Source organism: Gavialis gangeticus, unplaced genomic scaffold (assembly GCF_001723915.1).
Source record: "Gavialis gangeticus isolate Ggan-Ray unplaced genomic scaffold, GavGan_comp1, whole genome shotgun sequence".
In the NCBI taxonomy this organism is placed as follows: Eukaryota; Metazoa; Chordata; order Crocodylia; family Gavialidae; genus Gavialis; species Gavialis gangeticus.
Window position 1 is genome coordinate 124,227,436 of NW_017729022.1, and position 22,508 is coordinate 124,249,943.

At 45.0% G+C, this 22,508-nt stretch overlaps 1 protein-coding gene across 1 annotated transcript in view; it reads right to left on the reverse strand.

The window, feature by feature from the left end:
- Positions 1-22,508, reverse strand: part of LOC109296640 (bifunctional protein GlmU-like) — a 79,079-nt gene that overhangs the window by 3,591 nt on the left and 52,980 nt on the right. The window contains exon 2 of the mRNA XM_019516124.1: positions 2,672-2,854. Within this exon, the coding sequence (XP_019371669.1) occupies positions 2,672-2,854 (183 nt within the window). The remainder of the gene's footprint in view (positions 1-2,671; positions 2,855-22,508) is intronic.

Here is a 22,508-nt window from a genome sequence, read left to right on the forward strand (position 1 = left end):
GGCTAGGGTCTGGAACCAACTTCCAAGAGAGGTGGTGCAGGCTCCTACCCTGGGGGTTTTTAAGAGGAGGTTAGATGAACACCTTGCTGGGGTCGTTTGACCCCAGTACTCTTTCCTGCCATGGCAGGGGGTCGGACTAGATGATCTGCTAAGGTCCCTTCCGACCCTAGAAACTATGAAACTATAAACTATGGAAATTAGTGCCAAAGTCATTTGCAATGTTTCCCTTTGTAACTTCTCCTTAATCCTCCCAAAGAACCCCAATTTTTCCAAGTATTAATCCATCATTTGTCAAGAAGCATCATTGCAGCAGTCATGTGCTGTGGTGGGATGAATTGGATTCCCTTTGAGCACCAATGTCACCTTGTAATCATCAAAAGAATAACAGGTAAGGACTAGAGGACTCCCTTTCTGCCCTCGCAGCCTCTGTAGCACTGCTAGACAGTCTTGACCAGGCCAGAGCCAGAGTGGCGATGCAGAGAACTACCAGTAAAATACCAACCTGTCAGTTTTTAATGTCTTTGTAAACAGCTTCTATTGCAACTGTGACTCAGATGGTGACAAGGGAGCACTCTGACAGCCAGCTCAAAGACTGAGTTTTTCATCCTTCATGACTCACAGGACTCCTCTTAATTTGTCTGGCAGTCAAGGAATATTTCAGCCAAATGTAAAAGATGCTGTGCGGTAAATGTGAACTCCCAGGGAAAATTCATTGTCTTGGGATAGTTTGTTGCTACCCAGTGACATTATGTGCCCATGACAGCATGTACGTTCATACACAAGCAAGCATGCATATACGTCCCTTAAACACACGCACATGTATGCACACACACCCCTGCCTACATACACACATGAATGCATACACAATAGTTATATTTTCAAAACCAAACAATGACTTGGAGGGATCTGGTTTCTGGGTGCTCAGCCTGAGACCCCTGAAAGGGGATTGCTTATCAAAGGTAGGTACCCAGCACCTTCTGAAAAACAAGCCCCCTTTAACAACTACCAAGTCGGTCCCCTTGGACTCCAAATCACTTGTTTCAGTTGAGAACATAGGCTTCACAGTGTTTTCATATCGCTAACAAGAAGGTGGTGATATTATGCAGACATGGCTACATGGCTTAGAAATAATTCACAGCTGTTGTGAATCCACATCTTGTGTATGTGGATTCAAGAGATGGGAAATTATTATCAATTAAAAATAATAATCATCTGACTCAACAGCATGGTTTAAAATTCTTTTTTTGGTTAAAAAGAACCTTCCCCTAGCAGATCACACTTCCCTCCAAAAAACCCCACACCAAAAACATAGGATATAAAAACCTAGTAAAAGCAACATATCTAAAAAAATAAAGAATAGATCATTTGGGCTGTCTTCTCTCTACAAATAAACCACTGAGAGGCTCTGGGCAAATCACTTCTTTTTTTCCATGCCTCTGTTTTCCCTCCAGGTATTTTCCTATTAGACTGGAAGGTCTTCAGGGCAGAATCTATTTCTGTGAAATGTCTGTACAACACCTAGCCCAATATGGCCCAGATCTCAACTGGGGCCTCTACACACTTTTGTAATAACAATAAAAAGAACAACAATTTCAGATTCCCATTGACTTCAATTGACTGCAAATCACCCCTAAGTGAAGCAGCATACTTATATGACTGTAATCCTCTAGGCCCAGTCTCAGAAATCTCCCACTGGTTGCATTTCCTTCACCTTTGGGCAGCCAGAACTGGCAGAGAGAAGCTACACTCTGCAGCCCTTGTGGCTGACGGGTACTTCTGAATAGAGGTAGACCAGGAACTTGAGAAAGGCAAGTTTCAGACACCAAGACAGTCAACTTCTCTACCCATTAATAGGAATCCGTCTTATTGTTTATGCAAGCCTGTTAAGGGACACCCATACCTAGGGTCACAATATCCCCAAATACAGTGTTAACACCATTTAATTTAACTACCAGTGGGTGCATATACATGTACAATTAATGCAAAGCAATAAACTCCGGAACAATTAATTCTGGAGTTTATTGCCATTTGCACGTGCCTGGGATCACAGTGCATTGAGCTGGGTTGGAGCAACCCCAGGTGGCAGGGGTTTGGGGGGTCAGACTGCCAGCCTGGGTCTGGTCCCCCTAGCGTAAAGTGCTGCAGAGGGGCTGGATGGGGCATGAAAGTGCTTCAGGATGGGACTAACTGGCAGGCACCCTGGTACCCCAGCCAGCCAGGGTGGCATCTACACGTGCGCTACTGTAGAATTTTTTACTCTGCAGCAGGACTGCAGAGTAAATTAGTTTACTCCAGCTTAATAGGGGCACACATGTAGACACTAAGATGTTTACTGAGAAGCTAATTAGTCTACTACAGTAAATGTCTCATGTAGATGTGCCCAGTTTAATTAAAGACAATAAAACAGGTATAGTGAAATTATAGCGTATGTGTTCCTGTGGTTAAATTTCGAACAGATCAGGTGATCTGCTCTCATTTCTTCACTTCAGGCCACATCCTCAGCTGGTATAAACCAGTGAAGAGATCTCTGCCAGCTCCATCCTGCTGTGCATTTATCCCTTCTACTTTACCATGAGATAATTAGGAAGCAAGAACACATCCCCAGAACACTCTGTATATGCACCATTTTATCTATATGCATGGCTGCAACATCACTAGACATGTCAGGTACCTGATTAGTATTCGAAGCAGTGGCATTTGCCAGTCTCAGCGTTGCTTTGGTGATGCTGCCCACACAAGTCATGACAAATGGAGCTTTTAGCTGCTTATCCTCCACAAATTTTAACAAAGAGGTGACGATTTCCTCTCCTGGTCCCAAACGCAGGGCATAAACTGAAAGTTCACTAGGTCCAGCCTGTGTAAAAGAGAAGTTTACAGTGGTAATAGCTAGTACTTGACTTGTTTAATAAATCTGCCCCTTATGATCTAATTTCAGGGGGGCTTGAGAACAGATCTTAATATGTCACTAAATCCATTGTTACTGCATGTTTTTAGAGCAAAAATGAGAGAAAGCTAATCCTGCATTATTGAAAGACATGTTATGTATATCACCTGCAGGCCCCAATGCGTTATACACTTTCCAGGCACATTTGTGTTATGCACTTTTCATACACAGCCCCTCACGAGCTTGAAGTGGCAATAAACAAGACAGTCAAAGGGTGGAAGGAATGAATTACTATCACTCCCATTTTACAGCTAAGAAACTGAGGCATGGAGACAGTAAGTGACTTACCTGTGCAATAGAAGGAGTCCTTGGAAAAAGCCAAGACTTGACATAAGGCCTTGAGTGCCAGCCCAGTTTCTTAAGTGAAAAACCAACCTTCCTTTCATACACACACCTACTTTGGTGCTCAGTACTTCTAGAGCTGCTCCTGCCTGGTATTGGGTCTGCAGCTTGGGCAGTCTCATGACTCTGCTCTCAGGTGCAATGGATTAGGTCAGGATTGCCTTGAGTACATGGGTACAGCATCAAAATACAGTCAGAAACACTATGTGGCCTCTGTATCTGTTGCTCATGGCAAACTTACCTCTCCAGCTCTGGCTGTTGCTTAGAATGAAAGGGCTTAAGGAAAAAGCCTAGGAGGCTAGAGGAAGATATTTCTGTGGGAAATAATAATCAGACCCACAGGGGAAGTGAACTAGAATGGTGCTCAAAAGGCTGTGTGAAGCTTCGGTCCCCGATTCGATTTGGCAGAGATCTGGCCCAATTCAGTGGCCAAATGTCCAAATCCAAATCGAATCAGAGGACCCTTTAATCTCTCCAAATCGAATTGGAACCCTCTAAATCGATTCAGAAAGATTTGGCAATTGGGACATAGACACAGCTTTAAATGGTTTTTCTACATACCTCAAGGTACCAGGTGGCTTGTAAATGCTGCGATGCTGGGGTGCATTAAGCATCCCACAGAAGCGCAGGGGAGTCCCCAGAGCGCTCGGCAGCAGACCCAGAAGTGGACCAGAAGCACTTCCAATCCAATTCCTGGTCCACCAGGGAGCGCACAGGGCTCCCCCCTCCTCCCCATGTCCCCCCTTGCTTGGCAACTGATGCCTCCTGGGTCTGGGGGGGGGGCACCCTGCGGCCAATCATTGAGCAAGGTGGGCATGGAGGGCCCCCCCCGAGCGCCCACTGGCAGACCCAGAAGTGGACTGGAAGTACTTCTGGTCCATTTCTGGGTTCGCCGCCAAGCATGTGCGGGACCCCCCCTGCACTCCTGTGGGACGCTCCACGAGCCCCAGCATTCATAAGCCATGCTTGGTACCTCAAGGTATGTAAAAAAATCATTTAAAAAACTCTGCCTATGTCCAAATCGCTGATTCTCCGAATCAGTATCGAACCTTCAGATCTGGATTCAGCTGAATCAAATCAGGGACAGTGATCCGAATCAATGAATCATATCACTGTCCCTGATTCAGGCTGAATCTGAATTGAATAGGGCCCATTTTGCACACCCCTGGTGCTCAAGCAGTGCCCTGTGGGCCAGATCCAGGCCATGATGGGGCCCATGTCATCCAGCTCACAGAGCTGCCCCACGTCTGAATATTTGGCAGTAGGAGAGTGCCAGCAGTGTTAATCACTGTCAGAGTCCAGAGCTGCAACAATTAATGCTGCCACTGCTGACTTGACACTCCAGTGTCCCGGATTTCACAATGTCCCATATAGTCACCCGACCTATGTGTCACTGGCATGCAGGGCTGCTCTGCAGCTGGATCCAGGACGAGGCCTGCGCTGGCGCAAAGGATTGCACCCACAGACTGACCCCTCATACTGATCCCGCACTGGATGAGGCCTGTGGTGCATGGGATCTGGCCCATGGATGTGTGTTCTCCCTAGGGAGGAAGTCTCATAGTGAAATTATGTATTCTTAGAGGTGCCGTACTGTTCAGAGCTGACCTAGAGGATTTAGCCATCCCACTGCCATTGAAATAGGTGTATACTGCATGGCTCAACTCCCTTGAAAAGCCCACCTTTGGGCTTTCATTTACTTGGAATTATTTAGTTCACTTTACCTTTGGCTTATGCTTGCAATTTGCTAGACACCCACATGAAGGAGCAAAACTTAAGCCCCTAGACTTTGGTTCAGATCGGGAAGGAGTCCAGCTTCCTCTACACCAGGTGAGTTCAGGGGACAGAACACTGGCTCCCTGCCCTGCACCAGCTGGCTAGTACTTGCAGAGCAGCAGAAAGAAGTGCCATATTTTATTGCTGAATGACAGAGGCAAAGTACTACCTGCCCAGAGAAAGGAGGAACTAAGAAGAAAATAGTCTAATATAATGTTTTAATTGGAAATATTATCATTTTGTTTTAAATGATAACAAAAATTTCCATGAAAAAAGGTACAATTTTGGCTAAACCGTGTAGAAACATTTCTGCTAAAACCTAAATATTTGTCACTATTCAGACACTGAAACCCCTCACATTTTCAAGCATTCCTTCTTTCAACAAAAGTCCAAAGTGTTTGGAAGAAAAACATGTTTACAGAAATAAAATCTTTTTCTCTTTTCACTGATATTCTTCACAAGTAGGAAAATAAAATTCCCAGTCAGCTCCAGTTTCTTGTCACAGTGATACCTGCCACTAATCCAGGAACAGTGCAGATCTTCCATCAATTCTTGTTCTGGGCTGTATCTGGCCTTTTTATCTGTTGCATTTTGCATGGTATTAAAGACAAAGGGTGGGGAGACCAGGATTATAAAGTGAAAAACAGTGGAGCAGGGACACTGCTTTCTTTCCTTACCTCCCTTCCATATTAACAGGCACAAATCCCCATATGTGGCAGCAATGTAAACTAGTTTTATTACTCAATAAAATATTTGAAACAAAATAAATGGTTTTGTCAAACACTGTATCTCCTCAAATAATAACGTACCAGTTTACTAAGAAAAACAACCAACATTCATATTCTATCTGAGAGTTTTATTTTCGCTCCCAGAGGATAGCAAAACAGGCATTGCAATTTTGAATTCAAATACTGTATAAGAATACAGTAACTATAGTTCTCAGAGGGTTTGAGCAAATGCCAGCAAAACAAACCCCAAATCAAATTTATTAGCTGGTGGAGATCTCTAACAATTTTACACAGTGACTGATAAAGCCGTCTGGGATTTCCTTTCAACATTAAGTGATTTACAGCCCCTACAGAAACTTCATTGTCCGTTATAATATATAAAGAGTTTCTCAATATCAAGTAATGTTAAAACAGCAGCAATTTGGTTGTTTATTATTTTCAGTGTATATGTTTTGCTTTCATCTGAGAGGCTTACCAGGAATTCTAATATCTAGAGTCCTGCAGAGAGCTATAAAGAGACAAAGTGAAAATTAATTAAGAATTGCAGCCTGTGTTTTTAAAGAACTATCTAAACTTCAATTGTAAGCTTGAGACGCTCACTTGTACTGTAAGAAGGTTTGCAGGAAATGATACTTATCTTCTTCCCCATTAGGATGAGCCGGCAATTGGCTCACTGCTGGAGGAGGCACAAAAAAGGAGTCCTTGCTTCGAAGAATTTGCTATATATGGATGTGCCCAACACCCACTGAAATCAATGAGTCTTTTCAAAGTGTGCAAGATCAGGTTCTTTTTATACCATTATGGTTTATGTTCCGTCTTTGGAGAAAAACATTAATTTACAGTCAATCTGGTTTTATATGCATCTGTTCAAGAGGGATATGATCAGAAATGTTTTTAAAATGGGGGGGTTAAAAGTCTTTAAAAATGAATATGAAGAATGTTGACAGGTCGCGCTCTGCATAAAGGTCAGTACCACAAAGCATGAGGTTAGAAATTTTGCACCTTATGTTGTCCAACAGGCAATGGTCCAAGAGTTACAATGCTAGCCTAGGCCTGAGCTGGGCTGCTCTGTCAGAGACTTTCTTTATAACTTTGGACTGGGTGTTTTGGACCATGTCTACATGGTGCTCCAGGCAGGCTGCCTCCTAAACCAGAGCCCACATCCACCCAGCACTCTGGGTGAGCTAATTAGCCCTGCAGTGATCAGCTAATTAGCTTTCCCATGCTAACTAGCCTGCTTACTGTTTGCACTACTTCCAATTTAGGTGACATCTGCCTGGAGCAGTGCAGCATGCTTCAAGTTGTTGCTGCAGAATATGTGAAATTTACTGGGTAGACATGGCTTTTGTTCCTTAGGTTTCCATCTGTAAAAAGGAAATAACAGCATTTCTTTACCTCACACAGCACTAGGGTGACTGGGATGATGGGCATTTAAGTACCTAAACCAGACAGCTGCATCTGTAAACTATACTGATAAGTCTGCAAAACTATGAAACCTGAATTTTAAAAAAACCAAAAGATCCTCCAGGGATATCCTAAAGAAATGCTGGGAATAAGGCAAGCAGTTTGTGAATTTCCAAATAAGTATTGCATTTATATTCCAAATGCATTTATATTCCTACAATAAAAAAAAATGTGGGGTAACAAGTATCTAAAAATCGATAAGGGACAATGGCCATATTAGTTACAGAGAATTGCCATTCATCCTTTGTTCAAGGGCTTCCATATTATTTATATCTAGCAGTGACCATATGCCTGAAACTGAGGGAGTGTGCTCTGGGAGAGTGGAGTATGAATGAAATGGCAGACAAAAATCTTGCTCCTTCTCACTGATGAGCCTCGCTGTAATCAGCACAATTTGACCAGCCCTAACATATCCAATAAGACCAAAGACAGAAGGAGTTACAAGAGCAGAGCGACAGTCAGCTAGGCTTCTACTACTCTGACCTACATCAATCATGGGTTTAGTACACAGCTCACAGTGGAGCCTGACTCTTCAGGTTAGCCAGAGGCAGAAGCTGGAAGCAAAATTGCATTTGCAGGCTACAGCTTGCCTAGTTTGTTTTACACAGGATTGAAGTAGTTTTTATAGTTAAGAAATGGAAACAAAAGTGAACAAATCACTCCCTAATTGCCAGAGATGTCATATACTTTTAAAGCTATGTCATTTGCATTTTATTTATTAGACTATATTTTTGCATTTAATCAATTGTTGTGGTTTCCTAAGCCCCAAACGATAGAGCGTCTTTTGATTGTTCCCGATTGCATCTAATATATTGCACAAAACTGCAGGATAGGGATCTTCATTTCAATTAAGGGAAAGCTGATCATTAGCTAACTAATAAGGACCAATTATCTGTCACAACTATTTCCTAATTAAATTCAAAACTGAGATTTCTAACCCAGATGGTCAGTGATGCTACAGATTTGTTTAAATTTGGTATCACAGTAACAAACTACTAATTAGGGTTTGTAAATACGTTAATTCCCTCATGACTGAGTTCTTAGTAATGCATACAACCAGTTTATTAAAGCACTAATTGTGGCTGGCTTTACTTGGGCCTAACACATAATCCACTTATCACATACTAGTACTAACTCATTTTGAAGGGATTATGAATGAAATCATAAATGAGGTCTCCAGTTTAATTCATGAGCATTGCTAATAAACATGTGACGTCACAGCATGACAATCTTCTGACTCCTTTATGTGTAAGCGAGTAGTTCTATGGCAATTTTGGTCATTTATTCTATAAAAGGTGTTTAAACAAATTTATCAAGGCTAAATCCTGACTGAGTTGAGAGCTCTGTCCTTGTATAAAGCAAAAATGAGTAACAAGGCAGTGTGGTCCCAGGGAACCAGGCTTCTGTTTCTGACTTTATTGCTTACCTGCCTGTGACATGATTCAAGACAAAACACTTTAGCTCAGCTCCTCTAATGTATTTCTTTAGGTGCTTAATTTCTATTGAAGGCAAGTGCCCAAATATCTGGGCATTCCCCTCTAATCTATTCAGATTGTTAGCAGTGTACACTGAACGTTCATTTCAGCTGGGCCAGCAAGCATTACCGTGGTATAAATGGAGAACAATAACAAAGGGAATTTCTGAGGACATAACCCCATATTGCTTCCCAATAGGATGAAGTAACCTCCATGGCCGCTATTGAGGGAGAATTAGACAGCACATCCACTGGCCATACACTTGCACAGTCCTGGTTCCACAAAGATTTTTATTTGGTTGCAACTCCAGTTCTCTGGTGGCAGTGTGGCAAACAACAGGAGAGCTGTTGTTTGTTTAAATCTTTATGCAGAGACAATTCTGGGAACAGAGAAGCTACCAGGTAACCCAGAATTAGTGTTTCAGCTGAGATTTCTGCAAGAGGGGATTGCCTGCATGCTATTTGAAATCACCTCTGTTAAGGGACATTATTCGTGTGTGTGTGTGTGTGTGTGTGTGTGTGTGTGTCAAAAAAGTCACACAAAGAAAATACAAAAACTCCAGTTCATGAATTTTTCCTCCAGTGGGAAGTTGACCTGTGAGTTCCTAACATCTGTTCTCACATGGCAGAAGGGCAACACTATTCAAAATGTTACTTCTTTGGGGGCTGTGTGACTTAGTTGTTTCCTAAGAGAAGATGGAGACTTCCACTAGAAGATGAACCTACTTCCATAAAGAGAGCATGTTCTTGCTACCTGATAGCTGGGTGTAGAGGCCTTCGCAGAATAAGATTTTAACACAGCGTAGGCTTTTATGGGCAAATTTTTGCAATTCAACATCATCAGTGCTTCTGGCAATCAGGTTGACTGGGAAGACAGACAGTTGAATAGGGAAAACAAATTAATCTCTTTTCTTCACCGTTTGATTTGCCCAGCTCAAGATCTAGGCCCCTTACTGGAGTTGCTTTTATTGCTAGGGTCTTTAGTAGCCACATTTCATAGCTGGAAAAGAGCCCCCCAGTTCCTAGTGATGTCACTTGAGTGCCTTCTATCTCTACTGCATTTGCTTGCATTGGTTCTCCTTCAATAGCAAATTTCTAATGGTGCAACTGGGCAGAAAGACGTTACATGGCACTCTGTACTGTGTTGGCAACCTTCTCTGCAATTTTTTTCAGGCAAGAGTGCAAGGAACAGGCTAGTGTGGCCAAAGCAGGGGTGGCCAATCCACAGTACATGTGCCACAAGTGGTGCAGGCAGCTGCTGTGTGTGGCATGTGAGCCCCAGCTGCTCAGAAAAGAGAGGCATTGCAATGAGGGGAAAGAGCTTCAGCCCCTGCATGCATGCAGCAGAGTGGGGGCAGGATGTTGCTGTGAGAGGAGATGTTAGGTGGCATTGCCAAGAGCCAAGTAACCTCTTCCCCGTTTCTGGGGTGCAGCTTAACTTGTGGCATGCTTGCCAAAAAGGTTAGTCATTACTGAGCTAATGGGACATCTGTTTCTGTAGCCAGTGGGGCATGAGGGAGTGATGAGTCCAACATCACCTCCAGGTGCCTCTGACAGTCCAGCCTGCATGATTGATCACATACAAAACTACTCTTATACTCTGACTACATAGTGATCTCAGACACCTTGAGCTGGCTCCTCCACTAGGATCAAACAATGTAGCTCATTCCCTCCATTGAAGGCAATGGAGATGTGCCAATTTACATCAGCTAAGCACCTGACCATCTAATTTTTCTAACCAAGGAGAAGAGAAAGAATTCTTCCCTCTTGCAGCATCCAGCTTGACTCCCCATTCCAGCATAAATTCTCATCACCAGACTACCTTCTGACTCAGGATTCACACAGTATACATCACGGCTCCCATTCACTTAGGTGCACGTGCCCCTCCAAAGGCTCATTGAATTTGATTTCACTGAAACACTCATTATAAGAACTGAAGAATATTAATCTGCAATATACTACTGTTATAATGTGCCGGCTGAAAGAACCTTAACGGTAATAGCTCTATCGAGTGCCTGTAAAGTAGGGAATAAATGACAGATAACTGTGAATTGCAAGGTTATGTAAATATTGAGGGGTTTTAGAAAAAAATCCTATTAAACCATAAGAGAAAAGCATGGATGGTTTGTCACATCAGTAAGACCCAAGAATGCATTAATAAATAGAATAATAGATAATGAACCATGAAGTACAAGGCTAAACTATCATTCTATTGTGAGGATCCGGTGACAATATAAACAATGAAGGAGGGGGGGTAGGGGGAAGCTTCATTGGTTTGTCACCAGAACCTTGTACTGCATCTTTTATTACCTATATTTAATGAATCCTTGCCACCTCCCAGAGTTATTCTTCTCCCCAGTCTCTCATTCTCTCTCCTCATGCTCTTAAATTCCCATGCTGCTCTTCTTCACTGTGACTTCCTATGTTAAAGTTAAATAACATGAAAAACCATACCACTCATCATATTTATTAAACTATGCACAAACATTAAAGGTTTAGGCATATGCATACATTGCTTTTCTAAGAGCCTTGTTCAACATTAATTTTGGGTGGCTCCTGGAGCTCTTAAGCCCTGGATTGACCATACTTTAACACCTTTAAGTAGCTTAAAACACTTGTTATGCAGCTCAAAGTTATGCCACTCCATGGCAGGATTAGCTCTTGAGCCACATAACCCAACTCCTGTTCCATTAAGGTTTGGCCACTCCCCATAGATGTGCTCCTCAAGCTGAAGGTGTGACTACAAACTAGCCCTAAGCCAATCAACATTTGTGCGGCTCACACTGTAACATGTAACAAGGCCCTAACTGACTTTAATAGGTTCTAAAACACAGTAAATGCAACCAGAGGTCTCAAAACCATTTAAAGCAATACTACCCTGCTCCAATACATGGTAGACTTAAGCAGAGGCTATATTTTGCCTGTAAAAAGGTATGGTTTCAACACTGAGATAGTAATCTTGATGTAAAATCCTAGCTGGGACAAGACACTATTGTTTTTACTTCAGTGTAGCTAGTTAAGATAAGGCACAAACAGAGGATAGCCTATTGATCTCAACTCACTATAGTGAGCTAAGACCCCCTGCTTGTCTTTTCTCCATTAGAACATTACATTAAGATAGCCATCACAGTGTAAAAAAATAACTATTTTTTGCAGCAAAAACAAAGATTGTGTTTGGGACTTCATCATATCGGATCACAGGATAAGAGACTGTTCTTGCTTTAATTCACTCACCATTTAAATAGCCAAGACTGACAAAAGATAATAGAAAAAAAGCATTATCAGCCCCATTTTGCACACAGGGAACTGTGGCACAAAGATACAAAGGCCCAAATCCTCAAACTCCCATTGAGACCAAAGTTCACACGAGAAGTTGGCAACAGGGTGGGAACTGATCCCAGTCCCAGTAGTCAACTGGGAAACTGAGCATTAAATAACAGCTAATCATTATTACCGTTCTTACTGAAAAATGGCTTGTAAGTAGCCATGGAGAACCATGACTGTTCCATGTTTGTTTATTCCTAACAAAAAAAAAAAAGAATGGTAAATAAAAAAGATTTTTTTTCAAGCTTCAGTCTGTAACTTCTATTGCTTCCCCCTCCCTGTTCCAGCTATACCTGGACGGGCCCTCACCTGAATTCATGGGAAAAAACTTTGTAGCACTTCTCCCTAGAGTCCCTGTGGCAGGGCACTGTTTGTGCTTGCCACTTTAAGGGCCTGGAGCTGGTAGCCACCAGGTGCCTGATGAGGGCAGCCATTTTGAATCTGAGGCTGCCCTCATCAGGCCCTGCTGGGGGCCCACCATGAGGAACGCCCAAGAGTTGAGGGCCTGGGGTTCTGAGTGGCCAGTGAGCTGAAGGTCCCGGTGGGGGGATCACACCCAAAGAGGAAGCAGCTCAGGGAGCTATGTTGCCCGGTATGAAGGAGGAAGAGACCACCTGATGAGAGGAACCCAGGTGGGGGTTCAACAGTAGGATTCTGGGGCCCACTGTGGGGGCTGGTGATGATAAGAACTATAGATGCCATCAGCGAGGCTTGGGCTATGGTGTAGGGGAGATAGGGCCCCTTGGCATTGGGGCAGGAAATGGGCAGTCTCCCGCTTAATTAACATCTATTAATTAATTATACCAACAAGGTGTGGTGGACGAGAATGCGGGCAGTTAGCCCAAGAACAGGTGGGTGGGCCACACTGAGATTGGCCCTAAGCAGGCCCCCCTATTATAGTCCCAATAGCTGCTTACAGTTTCCAGCAGTATTATCATGCCAAACAGGCCGTTGTGCAAGATCTCTTTGCAAGGATTTAAGTGTAGCAGAATTTAACGCAGATGATGCCCCTTTTGCTACATGTCAGGGCTGAGTGTCTCAGAAGGACTTGGTTAATTTCCTTCTCAAATTCTCAGGCCAGCATGCTATAGCCCTGACATACCAAACTGGCATTTCATAAGGCCCCTCTGTCTACAAGCTCCTGACCATGACCAGTCATTATGGTGACGGAGGGCAGTGCTATTCCATCTGGGATCACACTTCACACAGTGAGGAGAGCTGTGTTCAGCAGACTCTGGAGGTAAGTGGAAATCAGATAAGTTTGCCACTCTTTCTTCATCCTTTCAATATCCAGCTTCTATCAAAATCCTTGGACACTCAAGTGGTTGTTGACTTAATGTAGTAATGAGGTGTGCCCTCAAGTGAGGCTATTTCAGTGCCCCTTCAGTTTCTCCTAGAGGAGATACAAGAGGAAAAGTATTTCCCCCTCTAATCCTTGTTGGTTGTAACAGCTCATCAAACCTCAGGGCACAAGCCTGTGCCCAAAAAGGCATTTCCACAGGGTACACTCTATGCAGGCAATATCACCACCATTAGCCATGTCCAAGCCACCTTGGGACAACTTACCTTACTCTGATAATAAAGCTATTATATTCAATTTCTCATATGATGCACGCATCAAGGCATCTGAACTCTTGAGACGACCATTTCCTTTCTGGCTGGTGAAGAACCATCCCGCATCTGATGATTCTGGCCTAACCTATACTTTTTCATTTGGGAAATTTCTTGGCATTATGCAAACAAGCAGTTGGAAGAATCTTTCTGCATTACACCAAACACTGCAGTAGAGGGTGGATGTCATGGTCAGTTCTATTTAACTGATCCTCTCTTTGCATGTTGCATCCTCTTTAGATAGGAGCTTGCTGATATCATCAGGCATTGAAATTGCTTTCGTCTCAGAACACCATACCATGTTAGGGGGTAGCATAGCTTTCCACCCCAGATATCACCTGGAAATTTCTCCTGACCCCCTCTTTAAAACCAGTTATTTTTAGAATCCAAATAAGTAATTCCAGACTCATTCCCATATAACAGGGCTTAAGAGGGAATGGTGTCTAGTGTAGTGAGTCCCAAAGTGTGGTCTATAGATGACTGGTGGTCCATAGCAACTGGTCTATGGATTACATCACTCCTCCCTCCATTTCAATTAAAAGCTTTATTATATGGGCGCACGATGATCCAGGAGGAAATCTGGGGGAGTCAACAGTGGTTCACTGATCTAAAGTGTCTGGCAAGCACTGCCCTGGTGCTTACCGCAGAATACAGCTCCATGTTGCCCCATGTTTGAAGGGGCATTTTGGCCCCAGACCTTCTTGCCATAGTATCATGTTATTGTCTCCTTTCACACACACCAGATGACAACAGAGAGAGGAAGATCAAAAGCATAGGTGGGATTTCTTAAGGAGAAAAAGGCAATGAGATAACTGTATCTGAAAGAAAGCGTTTCAGTTGCCTTAGCTATACCCTGCTGCTCTGGTTCTCCTGTGCAGCACCAGAGTTGAATTGATTCAGTAACACTTTCTCTTTCTCCCATATACCCCTCCCCACTCTTTTAATATAGCAAACAATCTGTGTATGTATTAACTGAAAATTTTGGCCCAGGAGGTGCAAAGCCAAAGAGTGTGCTGCTGAGAAAGCATAAACTGGGGTCTAACACAGGTTACCTCAGAAGACAGGCATAAATATGAACAAATTCTACTCTGGAGCACAGTCCTGCCCTGAAAACTGACTTGTAGGAATTACCTCATGGGATTCTCTATGTGCTGCCTCTTATTTTATTCCCATATTCAATAAGTTCAATTAATAATCAATAATGTGTTTTTTTGTTTTTTTAGCTGCTAGCCCTGCAAACTCAATGCGCGATCAAGGAGTCAGTCTAGATCTTCCTTTTCTGGCTCATAAGTCATCACGAGTAATAAAGATTCTACAGGCTAAATCCTATCCTCAGGGCTTGGATATTCAAAACATGTACAATGGTATACTTTAAATCCTTTTTGTAAACCAATGCAAATTCCACCAGAATCCAGAGTGGGTAGACAACCAGCTCTCCCAGAGAAGCTGCATACCATAGGTTTGATTACAGTACTTCACTACTATGTCACAGGGTGGGGCCCATGGGCGGCTGTGATCCCGCTAGGCCCCCCTGCCGTGTCAATTAGGAGATCCAGCACCCTTCTCAATTCTCGCCCGCCACGTCTTTGATCTTAATAGTTAATATGGGAGGCTGCCTAGGATCTCCTATGATCTCAGGGTGACTTGGTGCTCCCCAGCCTTATGGGCTATGCGTGCCTCCTACCTCCCCTTTAGCACGCCCCAAGCCTCGCAGCTATTCCTGACGTTCTTGTGTCTCCAACTTTATACTAGCCCCTCCTGGGCTTTACTCTTGCAGGCTGGCCCCCCTTGGGCCTATGCCACGCGCTTCCCCTCGCCGGGTCCTGTCTCTGCGCCTCTCACGCTCTTGCCCTCACAGGGCCTGTCCCATGCCAAAACTGCGCCGGGGCTCAGGTGGCGCGCAGCCGTGCCTGGCCCCTTGACCCTTCTTGGGGTCTTTATGCCACGCGCTTCCCACGCCTCTCGCGCCCTTGGCTCTCTCCGCTGAGCCTACGCGCCAGCCCTGTCTTGGGCTTTCACCGGCGCCGGGGCTCAGGTGGCACGCAGCCGTGCCTGGCCCCCTGACCCTTCTCAGGGTCTTATGCCCTCACTGGGCCGAGTACTGCCCGCTCGGGCTGGGGTCTCAACCCCACACCCCGCACCACACTGGTGCCCAGCTGCTGTGCCTTCCCGGCGCCGCTCGGTGCCCAAACAGGGCACCCAGGAAACCCCCAGACTGCTGGGGATCTCCTGTGAGGCCTCCTCACAGCCCTACAGCCTCACCCGGTCCTCCGGACGATATACACAACAGAGCCATAAGCCTACCGGCTGTAACAAAACCATAAGCCTGCCGGCCGTCACATAAAGTCCAGGCCCTCCTGGCTTTCTGGCCAAAGCCTCCCGGTCAGGCTTCTCTCTGCCTTCACCATAATGCATCCCTCTATGTGCTCAGGCTGCACCGCTTAGTTTAACCCTCCTGCAGAGCTCTTACCCCTCAGGTTGCCAGAAGGGAACTGCCAGCCAGGCTCCGGCCTGGCTGTTTATAAGGGCCCGGCCCTGCCCCCTTCTGGTCACGTGACCAACCTGGTTGCTCCAGCAACCCGCACCTGAGCTGCCCTGGTGATTGGCAGCTCGGCCCATTTACCACCGCCAGTAGCAGGCACCCTGGTGCCCTGCTACACACTACATAGCAGGAGAGCAGGTAATGGCCTGTATGTCCTAAGCAAGTGGCTAACCTGGGATATGCTGTGGGCACATGACACTTCCACCGGTGTAATTTATACCAGGGAAGTTTTACCCTTCATTTTTCTTGGGGTAATTCTACACTGGATTTCAGCGAGTTACACTAGGATAGGTTTGTATACGATATACTGCTCTTTATTTAAACCAGCTTAAAGGTGTTGTGTGTCCAGGGCCTCTGTCATAGCCCCTTGTCTTCAGATACCATCTTTGTATTATTTGTACCAGATTTAACTTGTATCCCGTTTTTACCTACACGCTTCTTTTGTCTACCATGTTCGTATTTTTTTCTTGTCTAATTCTGATAGAAGGTCTTTGGGGCACGTACCCTGCCTTTATTAATACTTATAAATTATTATGCAAGTATAGGGCACATTATAAATGCATGAATCATATCACCAGTGTCATCTTGGCAAACTAATGGACAGAAAGATGAACTATTCTGTTCTCTCCAGGCTCTTCCGCCACGCTCATCCCTGCAGTACAATTGCAGAGCAGTGCTGGGCAGTAGAGTGCTACTCATCTCAGTATGCATTTCAGAGTTTCACTTACCACCTTTCTCCACAGACCTCTGTGACTTCGTTTGCAGATTTTGCAGCTCTGACGCACAAAAGTACTTACACATGTCCTTAAAGGCGAGAGTGCATACTTAGATCCATTGACTTAAAAAAAGTCAAGTGCAAAGTATTAAGTAATTTGTTGAATTGGGTCTCAGTCCCTGAGACTGGACTACATGTCTCCACTGAGATGGAATACATTTAAAACCACTTACACAGCTTACTAAACCTCCTGTTTTTTGTAGAAATTGTGGATAGAGCATTGGCTGTGCACCTTTGTTCATGGAGATCTCAGTGGAGGTGCTAGCCCTGTACAGAAGTAGTGGACAGAGTCTTTCCATTTATTTAACTGGAGACATGAAAACCCAGCAATGGATATATCAAAGAAGGTCTCAAGGTTTTAACTGACTAATTCTAAATATAGGGTTCACCACAATAGCAGACAATGTCCAAGTTCCTTAATATTGACAAGAAGTAGTAGCTCAGACTGCTGTATTCTAAATTCCACTTGTTATGCACAGTAGGTCCATAATTCTTAGTTAAGCAGCTGCTCTAATTTTTAAAACCATTATGTTCTATGCATGATGCACAAGGGGGTGGGGGGAAGGGCTGTCTAGGGTGCCCATAAGGCACTCCTTGAGATATGAAACATTTCCTCTTGTGCATCTGGGTCATCCTCACACAGCCCCTCTCATAAGGGATATTTTATGAAGCTGATAAATAAGAGTTTATCTAACTGTACATGCAGCCCACAAACACACACAACACATATGGAGAGAATAAATAATAGGTACCCGTGAATTAAGGATGATGAAGGATTTTGCTTACATTGTAATAAACCATGAGAGCAAAACCTGCGAGGTCTGTGATGTCATCTGAATTGGGAGAAGCATTTATGTCCTTTTATATCCAAATAGTGAACTGATGACTGCCCAAGAGAAGAAAGATAGCCCTGTGTTTAGGGTGTAAGTGTAGGGCAGGGGTCTACAGCTCTTCAGGAGTGCTGGGCTGAAATCACCCACTTCAGCCTGAGATGGGCCAGCCTTTCTGACCTGGCCACTGGTGCTGCTTCTCCCCACTGCTGAAACGTCGCAGAAGTCCTGGCTTAGCAGGCTGGACAGAATGGCTCAGTGCACCATCTATGGCCCACAGGCCATAGATGGGTAACCCCTAGCCTAGACATGGGAGACCTGGGGGAATGGGATCCATCCCTAGCTTTTCTGCAAATGCCCTCTGTAATCTTGGCAAATTGTCTAATATCTGCCTACCTCAGCTCCTTACCTATACAATGGGAACAGCAGCATTCTCCTTCCTCACAGGAAAGTTAAGTATTAAAAACTCAGAAGTGCTTTGAGATCCCATGGTAATGAAGGCCCTAGAAGTACCTTGTATAGACAAACCTGGTTCCTAATCAGTAGCTACTACCATCCTTGCTAGTAGTCTCGGTGGAGCTCAGGAACAAACAGGCATGGAGGGAGGCTGAACTGACTTATGACCTAGAGAGTCACATGGGCTCCGATTAACATCAACTCCTCAGTCTGCCCAAGGGATCATGCAGAACTGCATGACCCAGAAAGAGCCATGGGGGAAAGCTAGTCATGGGCCACTTGAGACATATATGGTGGAGATTCAGAAGAACTCATTTTGTACCCATTGACTTTGATGGGAGTTTTACCTCTGACTTCAGTGGAGCAGTCAGGCCAGCGCTGAGCACTTTTGAAAATCCCACTCACCTGGCTCATACCCCTATCACTCTATTTCATAAACAGTTAGAGAGAGAAAGACAGAGAGAGAGGGATCACCAACAACTTGCCCCATAGAAAGATAAGAGGTGCCCCAAAGAGTCTACAGGCTCAGGCCAGGTACAAACATAAACTGGTATATGTGATCAGTAATTGATCTAAACCTGTAACTGTACAGAAGTTTGGCGCACATAGACTTGGTTTAAAAATGGTGGAATCTGGTCTAAGATAGATCTGGTTCAATGTGCACTCAAATATAACTGATTTAGGTTAGACCAATGAATCAAATTTATGTACCAGATCCCCTATTGATTCAAGTTAAGTCGCTGTCCACCAGTATCCCAGCTTCCTCTGCACTCCCCTGCTACCTTCCCCTCACAAGGAGGTACACTAGCACGCGGCCTGCACTTGGCTGCTCTGGCCAAGTGCCCAGTGGGCCCCACCCTGGAGCTCTCCCAGAGCCAAGCCAGCACAGACCCTGTCCCTAGCCCTGCGTCCTACCTCAAGACATCTGTCAGCCACAGGCAGGCAGAAAGGAGGTGGGGGATCTGTGTCCCCTGCATGAGCCCTGGAACCTGGACACCCACATCTCTGGGCCTGCGCCCCATCATGAAGCACCCCATCATGTACACACACACCTAACATTGAGCCTGGGAAATTCCCCACACTTGGGCACAGCCCCACAGAGCCTCACCCTGGCTCCTGAAAACCATATCTCAGTAGCCAGGCATCCTGCCATCCAGACCCCGGTACGGACCCTCCAGAAGCAGAAGCCAGTGGGGACAGCTCACCTCTAGTGGGTTGCGGTAGCATGGGGCAGAACATTGGGACTGGGCCTGTATGGATGCAACCCTGCGACCTCCATGGCTTGGCCACTGCCTGCAGGTACCTGGGCCATGGGCATCTGGGATGCTGCAAGGCTATTTTTTGGCCTGCAGCTACACGGCCCCAGAGTACTATCGTGGTTGTGGGGAGCAGGGGGTTGGGGATGTGCTCACCCATGCCAATCAGGGGAGGCCTGGGTGCTTGGCTGCACTTGGCAGTCTCTGGCCCATGAGGCCTACTGGGCAGCATGCAGGAGTGCCCCCAACCTGCTGGTCTCAGCCAATGCAGGCAGCCTGCACAACTCTTCTGCCCCCCTCCCTGCACCAAAGGATGAACATGTGTTTTGTTCACTACCAATCTAACCTAGGCCGCTTATGGAAACCCTCATAGGTTAGCCAGATTCTTCCTTGGGCTTTTTGAATGTCTATACTTGGCCTAAATAAGGCACTAGAATGGGACTCAGCAGTAGAGAGGGAAAGCAGCGGGGATTGCTTGAGAAATTAACTGGAAAGAAGACAGAGAGCATGAAAAGGTAGATGCTTGGTGCTAAAAGGAAAAGGACCAGACTGCAAGGGGCAAAGATAGCTGTGGAGAAGGGAAAATGATGGTGGGATTGGGTGAGAGAACTAGATGGCAGTGAGGGACTGCTGGTTCTATACAGGGTAATAAGAAATGTGCCTGGGAATAACATTTTGACAGACATGGAGCAAGGGAGATAAGGAGGTGGAGCCTGATGCAGTAAGGTACAAGGGAGCAAGTAGAGGGATTCATGGAGGAGAAGCAGAGGAAAACCACTTTAGCAGTGGGGTTTGCCACAGACTATAGAGGCAAGAGATGGGCAAGGAACACAGTCAGGAGCAGTCAAGACAGCAGGGGACAATTTAGGGTGTGTGTAGATGAAATGGGGGCCCTAAATTGAAGTGGTGGGTTTTGAAAAATGCCACTTCAATTTAGGGCCAATTAAACCCGTGTTGTGCACACACCCACTTACCTACCTCTCCAGTGGTGGGGAGGGGAGGGCAAGCTGCCGATGGGTGAAGCAGTCCCTGGGCTGTGGTGGGGGCTGGTGCTTCCCTCTGTGGCAGTGGCGGCCACCACCCCCAGGCAGCACCCACCTGCAGGCACCCGGCTCGGGTGGTCCTGGTGGGCATTGCAACCATGGAGGGAAGCAACAGGCCCCCGTGCAGCTTAGGCAGGCAGGCAGGCTCCAGGGGGGGAAAGGGGAAATCAGGCTCACCGTTTTTCTTGGGCAGAGCCTGCCTTCCCAGGCTGCTGTCAAGCGGCAGAGCTGCACAGAGCCCAGTGCTTTGTTCTGCAGCTGTATGGGCAGCAAACTAAAACTCCTCTGTGTCTTTTAAGGTGCGTTACGCCATCGAATTTCCTACAGTGGTTGGAATTAAAGCGCAATACACCGCCGAGGCGTGTAAACACTGACACCATTAAAGTGGTGCAAAAGCATTTAGCCTGCTTTAAAGTGTTGTGCACACACACCCCTCATTTCATCTACACGCAGTCTTAGATGCTGATTTACCAGTCAGTCAGTCAATTCCTTACGGTCAAGAATGAAAATGTGAAGACTTGCTGAGAAGGAAAATCATATCCAGTTGAAATCTACCAGTTTCTAATTAGTAAACCACCTGACACTTAGCACCTGAAAAGACGAATGGGCATTATGCCAGCTTCCAAGTAGACTTGTCGAATAAACCGAGCCACTGGCATCACCACATTCTGTACAGCCCAAAGCCCACCATAAACCACTGACAAAGAACTGGACAATAACAGTAATAATGCATTTTATTATAGACCAGAGCTAGAGCTAGTTTTTCTGCTAGCCCCTTCGGCCCAAATCCTCAAAAGGTATTTAGGACCCTGATACTTATTTCTTTCTTTCCACTGATGGGAGCTAAGGACCCAATTCCCTTTGAGGACTTGGGCCTTATTTCTGGGAACCAAAATAAGTGGTTGTATTTTTAGCTCTGTTGAGCTCTTATTCATGTCAGCTAAGTAGAGAAGGGCAAGATTTGACAGATTAATTGCAGGACATATGTTCCTAGCTAGGGATTATTTGGTATTCATAACTCAGGTCTAAATATCAAATTTGAAACTCTCCATTGTAAATTATTTACCCATCATGTAGCCAAAAAGGAAAAAAAAAAGTTCTGATTTGGCTTTATTTCACCATCAGCATAGAAAGGCACTAGAGCTGTAAGCAGCTACAAGCCCTTAAGCTTTAGTCAGTCCAAGGAGCATAAATGAAAAAGTTTGCTTGACTTCTCAGAAAATACAGGCTGCAAAGAGGCTGTTGCTATAATCCCATCCAACCTAAACATGTAATTTTCTCACTTGGAAGGTTGGTTAGAGCTGCTATTCATGTTGCAACCCTCCCCTCCCTTTCCCCCAACTCATTCCCCTGTGCCAGATCTTTAGTGAAAGGCAGCTTCTAGACTGGAAGTCAAAACATTATTTTTATTGTGGCAAATCAAATGGAATTATAGGCATGTGCTAAAAGTTGCCACAATCAAAGCTTTCCTATGGCTTTGCGATATCTCACATGAGCCACACAAGATTTAAAAGGACACAGCCATAAAATTTGTTTGAATCAAACACATGTGAGCTTAGAGGTCTGATAGTTTCCCCAACTACACTAGAGTCCCAAAACTGAACCTACTGTGCCTTATAGATTATTTTTAATGACCTTCCTCCCTATCCCAACCCCCTGGCAACATCAACAAGGAAGGGTGCAAAAGTATCAGTTCAGCAGGACGACAAGTGCTGCCAACTCTTGTAATGTTAGCACAAGTTTGCAGTAGTTGGTATTTTTTGTCACTTAAATCTCCAACCTCTGGGGTCATGTGATTAACTGAGAATTTCAGCTCTCATTAGAAAGAAAGCTTCTAGCCCTTGTGACTGCAGAGAAAAACTTGAAAACATGACCCAAGTGGACTTTAAAATATATAAAGCTAAAAGACAAACATTTTTAAAAAATTTAGACGTGTGTGTATGGGG